At 36.8% G+C, this 12689-nt stretch overlaps 1 protein-coding gene across 1 annotated transcript in view; it reads right to left on the bottom strand.

The window, feature by feature from the left end:
* The window catches only part of LOC113050247 (receptor-type tyrosine-protein phosphatase T-like), a 73531-nt gene that overhangs the window by 16933 nt on the left and 43909 nt on the right, over nt 1–12689 (bottom strand). Inside the window, exons 11-14 of the mRNA XM_026213036.1 lie at nt 6601–6677; nt 5635–5671; nt 4311–4408; nt 3228–3344 (exon numbers count right to left, since the gene is read on the bottom strand). Coding sequence (XP_026068821.1) covers nt 3228–3344; nt 4311–4408; nt 5635–5671; nt 6601–6677 — 329 coding nt within the window. The remainder of the gene's footprint in view (nt 1–3227; nt 3345–4310; nt 4409–5634; nt 5672–6600; nt 6678–12689) is intronic.

Genomic DNA, 12689 nt, shown 5'->3' with positions numbered 1-12689 from the left:
GATTGAGAGCGCCATAATCCGTGCCTGGAGGTGCTGATACCACCAAGTGAGGACCTGTATAGACGTTTAATGCAGCTTGTGTCTGTGTGTCTGGAGAGTGTGTGTGTAACTAAGCTGCTATAGATAGCTGAAAAAAAAGACTCTCTGATGTCCAGCAATTGAAATCCATGAATGCAATCCATACCTAGACACATAAGGACACTCAAAAATGGTCTTAAAGGGAAATGCCACCGTTTTTCCATATTCCACTATGTTCTTCCCTCAAAGTAGACAAGTTGAAATGTACCTCTCCCGTCTCAGTGCATGCACTCAATCACTGTAGCGCACATTGCCACTATGCTAGCGTTTAGCTTAGCACCATTCGTTCCTTAGGATCCAAACAGCGATGAATTCAGAAGCTATCAAACACTTCCATGTTTTCCCTATTTAAAGACGGTTAAATTAATAGTCACACAAGTAAGTATGGTGACACAAAACATACTTTTTTAACTTTCTTTCCTAAGTGGATAAAAATATGACTATAATGTATGGCAGAGGAGCACTCAGGAGTGATGATATTACTGTTTCGAGGTTGAAGTGCTGCAAAGTGCTCTTCCGCCATACATTATAGTTATCATTTTTTATCCACTTAGAAAATGGCCACTGTTTATTTTGTGTCACCATATTTACTTGTGTAACTACTCATGTAACCGTCTTTAAATAGGGAAAACATGGGAAGTGTTTGATGGCCCATCCCTGTTTGGATCCTAAGGAATGAATGGTGCTAAGCTAAATGCTAGCATAATGGTGCCACACGCTACAGTGATTGAGTGCATGCACTGAGACAGGAGAGGTATGTTTCAACTCATCTAAGTTGAGGAAAGAACATAGTTAAATATGGAAAAACGTTGGCGTTTTCCTTTAAGGTGGAGTTAACCAATCCATCTAATGCTGAATATTAATAATACCTTTCTTAACATTTGACCATGACACTCTTGAAATCTAGAATACTGCAGTATGTGGGATTTGTGTCACAGACCTCTCCAAGAGGAACATGTAAATAAATAAATACATTTTTTTTTTCGATTAAAGAAAATTGGGAGGGGGGGGGTGTCCTTAATTGTGGCATGATGCAAAAACAAACAAACAAACAAATACCCTTAATACCTTGAATTTGGGTTAATTTCCTAATGTAAATATCATTTAGAAAAAATAATATATACATAACACACTAATATATAAATATACAACTTATATTAAATAATTTAAAAAAAAAAAATGTTTTTTTTTTGTTTGTTTTGGGGATGAAATGTGTCCCAGACATGTTTTCATTAAATTTAAGAAGATTTTTCCTTTTCTCTGGAGAAATATCTGAGAATCAGGAGACTTAAGTAAAAGTCCCTGTTTGATATCCATTTGATCTCATTGCTGTCTAAGAGAAACCAGAAAACATCTCTAGTCATTTTCTGCTCCCACTCATTATGAAGCACAACTATGGGCTGAGAGGAGCATGTACCCTAACAACTCTCTTTCAGAGTTGAGGTTTGAAAGCGTTTGAAAGGCAGCAGCCTCGTGAGACAGATGGATTGAGTGATTTAAGAAAGTTGCTGATGACATGCTGTTCCATACACATTCTCCCCCTCAAAAACGTCTCACAAACACTAATTTCTCCCACTTTCAGAGCTTTCCTACATCTGTTCCGTTTGGATTACAACACTCAACAACAAAACTCTACCCGCTCCTGAGAGCTTTTTTTGCCATTTGCTTTTGTTGCAAAATATTGTCTGTTGGTTTACGTTAAGATCTCATAAAGTTTGTTTGTTAGAACATTGTGGTTGTGTTTTTTAAATTTATGCATGATCTGACATCAAGCTGTTCATGTATGCTAACAACAATAAAAGTGATTGAGTGAGAGATGCATTATGGGCTTTAACACAAGCTGATGGTTCATATGGTATGGATGAACATGAGACTGAACAGAGAGATGCATGCAGAGAATGCTAAAAAGTTTATTTTTAATGTACTTGAGAAACTGTTAAACTATATATATATATATATATATATATATATAACTCGTTTTAAAATAATATATATTTTTTTAAATACTTGCATATGTAGTATATATACAGTATGTGTGTATGCACATATTTAAGGGTAAATTTGTCAAAATTGAGATTTATACATTATGACAAATAAATAATCTTTCCATTGATGTATGGTTTGTTATGGACAATATTTGGCTGAAATACAACTTTTTGAAAATCTGGACTCTGAGGGTGCAAATAAATACAAATATTTAGAAAATCACCTTTAAAGTTGTCCAAATAAAGACCTCAGCAATGCATATTACTAATCAAACATTAAGTTTTGATATATTTACAGTTTTTGATATATTTACAGATGGAAATGTACAAAATATCTTCATGGAACATGATCTTTATTTAATATCCTAATGATTTTTGGCATAAAAGAAAAATCATTCATTTTGACCCATACGATGTATTTTTGTCTGTTTAGATCGACTTTAGACTGGTTTTGTGCTCCGGGGTCACATATATGTATTATACGTATTTATATTTTTTCCTAATTTATGAAATGATTTTATCGTTAGTTGTTTTTATTATTAACATTATTTTTTATTTTCAATAAATACTCTTAAATCATTTATAAAACATTCATTATTACATGGCTCTGTGGAATTCTTGATTCTGATTGGTCAGTCACAAACGCAGCTACTGCTATTTTGCCACGATTGTTTAGTACACTGTAATGGATTAGGAGATATAACTAACAAACTGGCAAGATTTTAAAACATTTTCATCTTAAATCAATACTTTTTATTGCCTCTATTATTTATGTGGTGAAATGTCATATAATAAGTGGTTTGACTGCACTCTTTCCCTTAAATGTCTGTCTAGTATGAACTTGCCGTTTGCTAGCAACTCTTTTCTTTGCGGAAGCTTTGCGTTTAAATATTTCAACTCAAATCAATATTTTGTGTCTAATTATTTACTTATGTGGCAAGTAGCCATGTAATAATTGAGATAATGTACATCCAGCCGGTTGTTATCACATAATAACCCCCTTCGGGGTCATACAAGACCCCAGCTGGCTGGATATACATGATCTCTTACATTACAAATAGGCATTTTACATGGAATTTTAGCATGTACACTGATACAAGGAAACTTAGAACTCTCAAGCAATGAGACATTTCACATGAGTGTAGATGGAGGATGGGGATTTACCTTCTGAACAGTAAAAGTCCTGATCACATATTCTGCAAGAGGCTCCGTTTCAATCAGTGTCACTTTAATGTCTCCATACAGCTCGGTCTCATCAGGCCAATACCGGACACATTTCACCTTAATGGACACATAGGAACCCACACACACACATTATTACACAACATCTGCATCTTAATTTCTCTGGGTATTACTCTATTTTACAGCAAGGTCTAAGTCAAATTGGCATTTGCAGAAACTGTATTATTAAACAAGTCCCTGATGGCATTTTGAAAACACAGAGAGCTGTAATTGGCCACCTGTCAGACAGGATGCTATCTCTGAATGAACAACCCCTGTGGTCCGAATTCACTGGAGCCAATCAGTGAACACCTCTCAATTATACTCAACGTGACATCAAACTGCTCTCGCTGGAGATATTGTGAAGGACCTGTGCACATTGTGCTCCATTTTAGGATGTCCTCCAAAATGCTTGAATCACTTGTTTAAAGTTTCCCCTGTATATAAAGCAATACTTATACTTTTTTTTTCATTTGCATTTATTTGGTGGGTCAATCTCATGAGTTCTTGGCATATTTTGTGAGAAGTGGTTTAGACTCTTAAAAATAAAGGTTAAAAGAGTTTTCACAGATATGCCATAGAAGAATGCTTTTTTTTTAAAGCAAAATGAAATGTGTTCTTCACACTATTTTTTTTTTGTAGTGTGAAGAACATTTTAATAATTTAAATAAACATTTTCCACTATAAAGAACCATGGATAATAAGGGTTCTTCATTGAACCATTGATTGCCAATAAGGAACCTACATGTTTTAAGAGTTTACAAAGCATCTAAGATTTGGGAATGGAACCAACAACTTTGACTGTGCTTGCAATTTTCTATTCTTTGAGATGTGGAAACTAATTGCACATTTGCATGGATTTCTTGTTAGATGTTACTTCCAACGCCCACCTCACAGATTTATATGTGCGCTCCATTTAACCGGGAGAGCATAGTTAAATGTGTAGCAATTGGAGGAGCGCTTCTTAAATAACATTCTTAATCCGGTGATATTTATTAAGGAAAGAGATAATTACAAGAACCCTACCCTGCCCACTTCCACCAGGTTGGTTACCATGACGATACTGGCAGAATTCTCTTGCCAAATCATCCTCCAGAAATCCCTCACAGTTTCCTGCATGGGCCCTACAGAGGAGGAGGAGGTACACATTTAGAAGATCACGCAACACTCACAAAACAACTAGAAATAAGATGCAATGTTTGCTTATGGATTCACAGACAGTCCCTGAGGGAGAGAGCATCGCAGACCACACTAGTATATCATGGGTTCTTCTTTCTTTTGAAGATGGATGACCAGTGCAGGATAAAAAAAAACCTAAAGTACTTAGTATTGTTTTGTAAGTTTACAGTATATTTTGATTCATTATTTGTTTGGTTTTGCACTAATAGTAATATTGCATTATTATAAATATTATGGGCATATTATGGGAAAATGCAAGGGGAAAGAAACGTTGGCTTGTTTAAAATGTAGATAAGTTTCTTCATCAGAGCAGATTTGGAAAAATTTAGCTCACCAATGGATCCTCTGCAGTGAATGGGTGCCGTCAGAATGAGAGTCCAAACAGCTGGTACAAACTTTACAATGATCCACAAGTAATTGTGGATTATAATGTTCTGATGAAGAAATAAACTCATCTACACCTCGGATGGCCTGAGGGTGTATAAATATTCAGCAAATGTTCATTTTGAACTCCTCCTTTAAACTGTTCTTTATGGTGTGAGTTGGTTCTAGTAGAGGGTAAATCCATGAACATCCACATTTTTACTCAAATCGTTCAATCCTAAAAACATATATCCCCCCTCCCACAGTAAAGCTATACATAAACTAGCGAATAACACTAACAACTGGAAAACAACAACAGCTAAATAGATTGAGATGAAGGGGGTGACATATTTTAAAATATGAAATATTAATACCAATTTATACTATTTCTAGCAGAGCTATGGTGATATTTTGCAGTGCTTGCTTTACATAAAAACAAACAGGATCTCAAATAGGGTGACATTCAACTTAATTTGCAAACATTTTACCCTAATACAACCAATAAATCTAAAAAACAAAAACCTCATTTATAAATCAGAAGCGTATGAAGTGCAAAATGAATTCACAACATGATAAAACTGTATGCTCAAACAATGTGACTCAGCATATCTGACAGATGCATGTCGGAAACTAGAAAAGCTACTGTACACTTGTACTGTAACTACTTTTAGCTAACAATCAAAAGCCAACATATAGTCTAATTAATTATGCTTTATATTTTGGATATGGTGTGTAGAATGTGTTCATGTCAGAAGACGACTTCTGGTTTTTCTGATGCTGTGCATTTGTTATGTGTTTTGTTAATTACCTTGTGTGGCTATGTAGTGCCTTGGTCTGTGGTAGCCCTGGGAAACAGAATGAAAAAGGAGGATGAAAATTATTCAAATGAAAAAACTGTTATACCTGCACAAACAGCATGCAACAATTAACTTGCTTAAAGTAAACTTAGTTTGAATCCAATTCACTCAATGAGACATCGTAATTTCACCTTTCTCTCGCATTTTAACCACTGTGAAACAAATTGGTGACCAGTGTAGCCTTGCTCATGTCAGGCTTTAAAGCACCGCTGTGGTTTATGAACGGAGCTGGTAATTGTTTTATTATCAGAAATGAGATTGGGTGGCCTGATTATAGCTGCTGCGGGGAGAAAAGCCTTGCGCTGAAGCATACCCACGCGTGTTTATGTCTCATTTTGTAATGATCACAATCATATTGACTGTGTCATTATGGTGTTTAGATCAAGTTAGTGGATTTGGAGCAGCCAAGGAAGCACTTTCATTTGAGCTCTCGCTCGCTGTGGACATGGAGCATTTGCTAGAGTAATTTGCAGAAATCCCCTGTATCCTTCATTCGTTATAAGCAAGGCTCTCAGGAGCGTATCACATAAATATTGCATTCAACTATTAAGCCCTTCTTTGACAGCAAAGAGTGAAGTTTTAAGGTGGTTACACTATACACAGAATTTAAAGATCATTAAGTTAACACTTTATTTTAAGGACCAATTCTCACCATTAACTAGTTTGCTTATTAGCATGCATATTACTACCATATTGGCTGTTCATTAGCACTTATAAAGCACATATTACTGCCTTATTCTGTATGACCATATTTTAGATCATTTTAATGAATGATATTTTTCATAATAAAATAATAATGAGTTAATAAATATCATATTAACAAAGTATAATCCTTTATATACACATTTAAATGAACATATTTGAATTTCTTAAAAAGAAAGAAAGATATGTATGTATATATAATGTGTCATACTCACGTCTATATAGTTGGCGTTTATGTAGTCAGAGTGGGGGTCTCCCTCCAGCAGCTGCAGTCGGACACGAGTGTGATCGTCTGTGGGGTCAAATATTCACAGAAGAGCCGGTCTAAAGTTACACATACACTTTAAAGGGGAGCTATATATGCATGAGCTGGCCAGGAAACAATGGCACTGTATTGTACTGTACTGTATGCATGTCATTTTCCCAAGCAAGAGTTTTGTGTGGGAAATACATTTGGACAGAGAAAAATCACAAACTCTACAAACATTTCTGCTAATTTGCAGTTGTAAAACCTCAACATAACTTTCTGCATGAGGAAGACAATTACAATTTTTTTTTTTCATCTATAATGATGAGAAACAGTTCTTAAAAAAGTACTTGTTTCTAAGCAACTCAAGTCTGGGTGCTCCAAGTTCAGCATTGCACTCTAGGAATTGACAATAAGAATCCAACCATTTTCCCATCCAACAAAGTGGATATACAGTTGGCCAATGATGTAATTGATGTAATTTCTCCAGAACCACCAATCTTCATCTCTCTTCGCTATAAACACTTCACTATAAACACTTTTAGCTTGGGTACCGAGTCTTTCCTCCCTTGAAAGGTAAAGCTGCATGTCTTGGCAATTATGACAACACTTCTGGAAAAGTGGAAGAAGGTGGAAACGGAAAGAGAGGAGGGGTAGAGGAAAGGTCTGACACTAGCTCCGCAAACCCGTGTGGCGCTCTGCTTTGATCACATGGAGAATGCAAATGTGCAGTTGAGGCATGTCGACTCCAAGCTAGCGGATGTTCTCTGATGGCAGGCAGCTCCGCAGAATCCCTCCTGATTTCTCTCCGTCTTTTGTTCCGAGGAGAAGTGAGTCCGTGTCTTAAGTTGCAAGTGGGTCGTGAAGGTTGTTTACTTTTGGACAGCCCCTCCTTCCTGTCCAAACCTGCAGTGTTTCTTATTCTGTCTGCTCAAAATTCACCAGCTTATATTTAACTTCAGACTTTATTTGCTGCTCCTCTCTTGCTCACCTCACAAACATCAGCTGTCTTTCACCAGTGCTTTGGTCTGTCTGCTGACCTCTCTGCTCCCTAAATGGGAATATACGCGAGTGAAGCAGAACAGAGGGAAATAGAGGGATGCTGAGAGAGAGAGAGAGAGAGACGGGGCTAATTAGACGCCACTGAGTCAGTTGTCATAACAGCAAGCGCTCGGCAGGGATCTCCTCCGCAGTGAGGGGCCAGACACAAAGCTCTAATTGGGAGAGAACGACCAGACTACAGAAGAGTGCCGTGATGCATTGGTACAGCAGTTCTGAGTCAGCCTGTAAAACTATCCAGATGTCTGGGTGACCTGTTTAGACACGTATGACAAACGTTACAGTGACATGATGATGAGTAGGGTTTGCCTCAAAGTTGTGTTAATTCTGCACTGTATGCGGAACAGACATGAGTTGGTGATTCCTCATGTCATGCAGTTAAATGAGCATAGGTGTGCCATTACCTTTCTAAGTGGTTAGGGTTACTTTTCAATGCTTAGACTGTTTTCTACTGGGGACATGAGTCATATTGAGCTGCTTTTTTGACTTGGGCAAGTAAGCAACCACCCAGAACACTTTACCAATCTAGCCCTAGAAATCACCTAAGCAAACATTTAGCAACGCCATAGCAACCACCCAGAACATCCAAGTAAATCTCAGCAATGTCCTTGCAACCACCTACAACACTATAACAACCACATAGTAATATCCTAGAAATCCCCCAGAACACCCTGGAAATGTCACTGCAACATCCTCAGCAACCACAAAGAACACCACAGCAACCCCAAATCAACACACACAACCACCCAGAGCACAGCATCAGGTGCACCGCAACACCCTAGCAACCCCATATCAATGTCCACAACTCAGAACACCCTAGCAACTGCATAGAATCACCCTAGCAACACCCATATCAACACCCACCACCCAGAACTTCCTATAATGTGCATAGTAACACCCTAGAAACCCCATATCAACACCAACACCCCAAAACACAGTAACTGCATAGCAACACCCTGGCTAGCATATCAACGACCACAACTCAGAACATCCTAGCAACTGCATTGCTACACCCTAGAAACCATCCAGAACAATCTAGTAACCCAATTCGGTTGTTAAGTGATGACGTAAGAAGCGATGTGTCCGGGTCCAAGCCTCAACTCGCTTCACTTGTGAATACGACCTCAGCAGCCGTTTATGAGCACTGTTTATTCATATTAATAATTTAAGCTAAACGCTTTCCAACTTACGGTATACACTACAGTCTCTGTGCTCACAGCGTCCCAAACACAAATTATTTTTACATATTTTTTTTATATTTATATTTTCATTGTCTGGCTATATGAGACTTCGGTATGGAGTTAAAGGTTAAGATCATAACCTTTTCGCTAATATTCTATCAGATTGTGAGTTTATATTAGCACCTTTTGTTGTTTTCTCGTGGTAACTGATAGAGCGTTTGGACACGGAAGTGCTGCTACGTGACATCAGACTTAACAAGCGAATAACAACATCCTAGCAACCCTCCAGAACACCCTTGAAACCACATTAGTACACACCCAGAACAATATATATATATTGATATTGATAACCAGCATGACTGCAGCTTTTTAATGAAAAGATTCCAATATATTTAACATTATTCAAATGAAATCAAGCACTGAAACATTTTAAGAAGTGTGTGTCTTGGAAAAACAAATATGTTGAAAATGAATGAATGACAAAGAAAGAAATTCAGTTATATAGAAGAAGCATCTGCAAACAAATTCTGCACAAGCTTTTCTCCAAACTAACTTTTCCTTTCTGAGCCATTTTTGCAATGACTTTCAAGGTCACTAAGATATTTCAGTGCCATGAAATTCAATCATTTTTAAACTCATCACAGTTTCCAAATACTTTCTAATTATGCAATCATTAAACGACAACAACAACAACAGTTAAAACAAACAAATAAACAAACAAAAAACAACACATGCAGCTTTAGGCTAAAATCTCTGACATAGTGGATCTCAGGTGCACTGATAACATTAAAAATCCTCTATCGTTTTGTATCTTATCCTAAAAGTAAATACCAAAAAGAACAACTTGGTACTTTTGTCTGTTTAACAGTACTGCCTTCAAATTGTCAGCAGTCTATTAATCAGCGCTCTCAAGCTTTTGTCCTCGCCGCTGCTCTTCTATATAACCTCAGTGTGTTGTCAGCTTGCCCCAGTGCATTATACACCTGAACAGCCTATTAAATCCCTGCTTGGCAGAAAAGAGGTTCCAGTGTCAAATGGGCCGAGTACTGTCGCACACACCTCATGGCGTGAGAGCAATGCACTCTAATCCAGTTTAATCCATTTCCATCCGCTCTGGGATAAGACGCTTTGCTCATGAAGTCTACCTGAGAGGGGTTTAGAAAGAAGCAGAAGTGTTTATGCGAACGCATGAGCTTTGAGAGCTTGGTGTCAGGACAAGTGTCATCCTAATCTGAAAAGGATTCATTTCGGAGGGTTGATTTGCACCAACGGCAATAAGGATCTATTTTTCAACATATGCAAGGATATTAAATAAATGAATTTCCATCTGTTATACGCAACATTTTGTAAGGAAGTGATCCTATTAGTTTATATAATTAGATAAAGGATACAAACATCACTCTCTCAATTCGTTTTTTATAGACAGTAATGGGATTTAATGGAGGTCAAATGCATGGAGACTTTTGCTGGCCTTTTGCACTTTTTGAATGTTTTTATTTAGAAGTCTCACGGAAACTTTTGAATTCACCAGTCAAAAGTGGAATTTCAATATAAACATTTCTCATCAAAATGAAAACGTTGATTCTCGAATAAAGCATGACAGCTTTTCTGAGCTATGAAAGAGCAACCTCGAAATATTGATGATGTCTAAATCGACTAATCATTTTAATGTAAATGAGGTATGAATCTGACTGTGTGTTTATTCTTGGTTAAGAGCATTAATCGATGACGATAAACAAACAAAAGCGAGAGTGTAATACACTACACAGCTCATGTGAATGCTAATACTCCAGCTTTGGTCAATACATCAGAGGAGAATTTCTTCCGCAAAGACTTCAAGGCAAACTGAGGATTCTGGCAGCACTACGTGAAGGGAATAAATGTCAGAATTTGAGGAACTCAGAGAGAAGAAATGAGAAGGTGTCTTCATCCAGACACACATATCCATGCATTCAGAGCACTTAAAAGACCAAGACACACTTTCCTTTGTGTTTGGACTAATGAAAATGAACAACCTGGATATTTATTATTCAGAAGGTGCCTTGCCCTGCATATTTTAACCTCAGATTCACAAAGGCATTGATACTAACAGGTTAAAATGAGTGACAGTTTGGATAATGGGCCAATGTGTGTTGGCTATCCATTTGGGGTTTCATCCCTTTTCATGGGATGGTTGTGTGATGTTGGTGCTCGTTACATGAATTGCATCATATGAGAATTTTATGAATTTAGTTGAAATTGCCATGCACTACAAGTAAATTAAATAAATTAAATTAAAGTAGAGCTAATAAATAAAGTGACAACAAAAAGAACACAAAATATATATTTTGAAGAACTTTGGGGTCCAAACAACATTGAACCCAATTTACTGTAACACTAAAACTTTTTATATCTTTTTTAGGACGTATCATACAGATTTTGAACAATATGAAAGTGAGTAAATGACGACAGAACTTTCATTTTAAGGAGAACTATGCCTTTTACTATCCCACCTCATGATATCTAAGGTAACACTGAATGTATCAGTTGAGGACAAGGCAATCCCAGAATGCATTTTGACAAGCTTAAAAAAACTAAACAAAAGCTCTATATACAGTATGTACATAGGATGATTTGAGATTTGAGATTCATCAAATTCCTGTAAAAATACTATAATTTCAGGCAGGCACTCAAAGTCCTCTTTTACCAATCCATTAAAAACCTTCTGCTCTTTTTCTTTCTGTTGAGTTCTCTGTAATGTCATTGTCCTCTGCTTTGGGATAAAACCCATAGGTATGCTGTGACTCATCTGTTCCTTCTCAGACCTGCTGCCAAAGCATTTCCTGCAATCTCAGTCCAAACAGAGCACGCATCCGTCAAACGGCCTGTGCCAAATCATAGTATGCTTGCTATGTGCACATACCTCCCTCCCAAGCATAATTGACGAAATATACTAATGAGGAATCATCTGGAAAAGATACAAAAATCTTAGCGTACACAGAGAAGCAGAAATTGGTTTCGATGGCGAGCAGGAGTAAATACGAGCCTTCTTCCTACTCCCCCACCCTCGTTCTCTGATATGTAAATGTTTGCCAATAACAGTTTATTTTGGGTGTAGAGTCTCGTGAATTATAGATGACCATATGGGCTTGAATGGCTGACACTGGCTGTTTAAACACTGAAGAGATAAGCGAGACCGGACAGATGTCTCTAATTGAAATGGCTTTCCTCATCTCCTATAAATTGTCAATGTTAATCAAGGGATGCATGGCCAATTTTGTTTGTGGGTTAATTTTTTTCTTGGCTCAGTTTGTAAGACATCGCTCCAATTTAGGGTGGTTAAACTATCATTCACATAATGAAATGCTTCACAAAACAATGCCCTCCTTTGACTGGTCGACTAGAGATTTTTCAGTTACTTAAAAACCCATTATCCAAGTCCAAATGCAATGCATTTGGTTATATTAAATTTAGCCATGAGTTAAAGCTATATATATATATATATATATATATATATATATATATATATATATATATATATATATATATATAAACATTCTATATATATATATACATATATATATATATATATATAGGAGTTTTTGCAGTGCTCTTCTAGAAAACATAAGAATGTTTAGGTGCTTTTAAGCAGTCATCTAACTAAAAACTAAATGCTACACATAACTATAGGCTAATGTCACAGTTACAAGCAAGGTACCTTCCTAGGGACCTGGTGTTAAATAAAGCAGACATCTCCTTTATCTCCATTTTTCAAATTTTTTCACATAAAATGATCCTTTGAACTGATGAACAGCTTGATGGACAGTTTTCATTAGCA

This window comes from Carassius auratus, chromosome 31 (assembly GCF_003368295.1).
Source record: "Carassius auratus strain Wakin chromosome 31, ASM336829v1, whole genome shotgun sequence".
NCBI lineage: Eukaryota > Metazoa > Chordata > Actinopteri > Cypriniformes > Cyprinidae > Carassius > Carassius auratus.
This window is presented reverse-complemented; position numbering and strand designations above follow the sequence as displayed.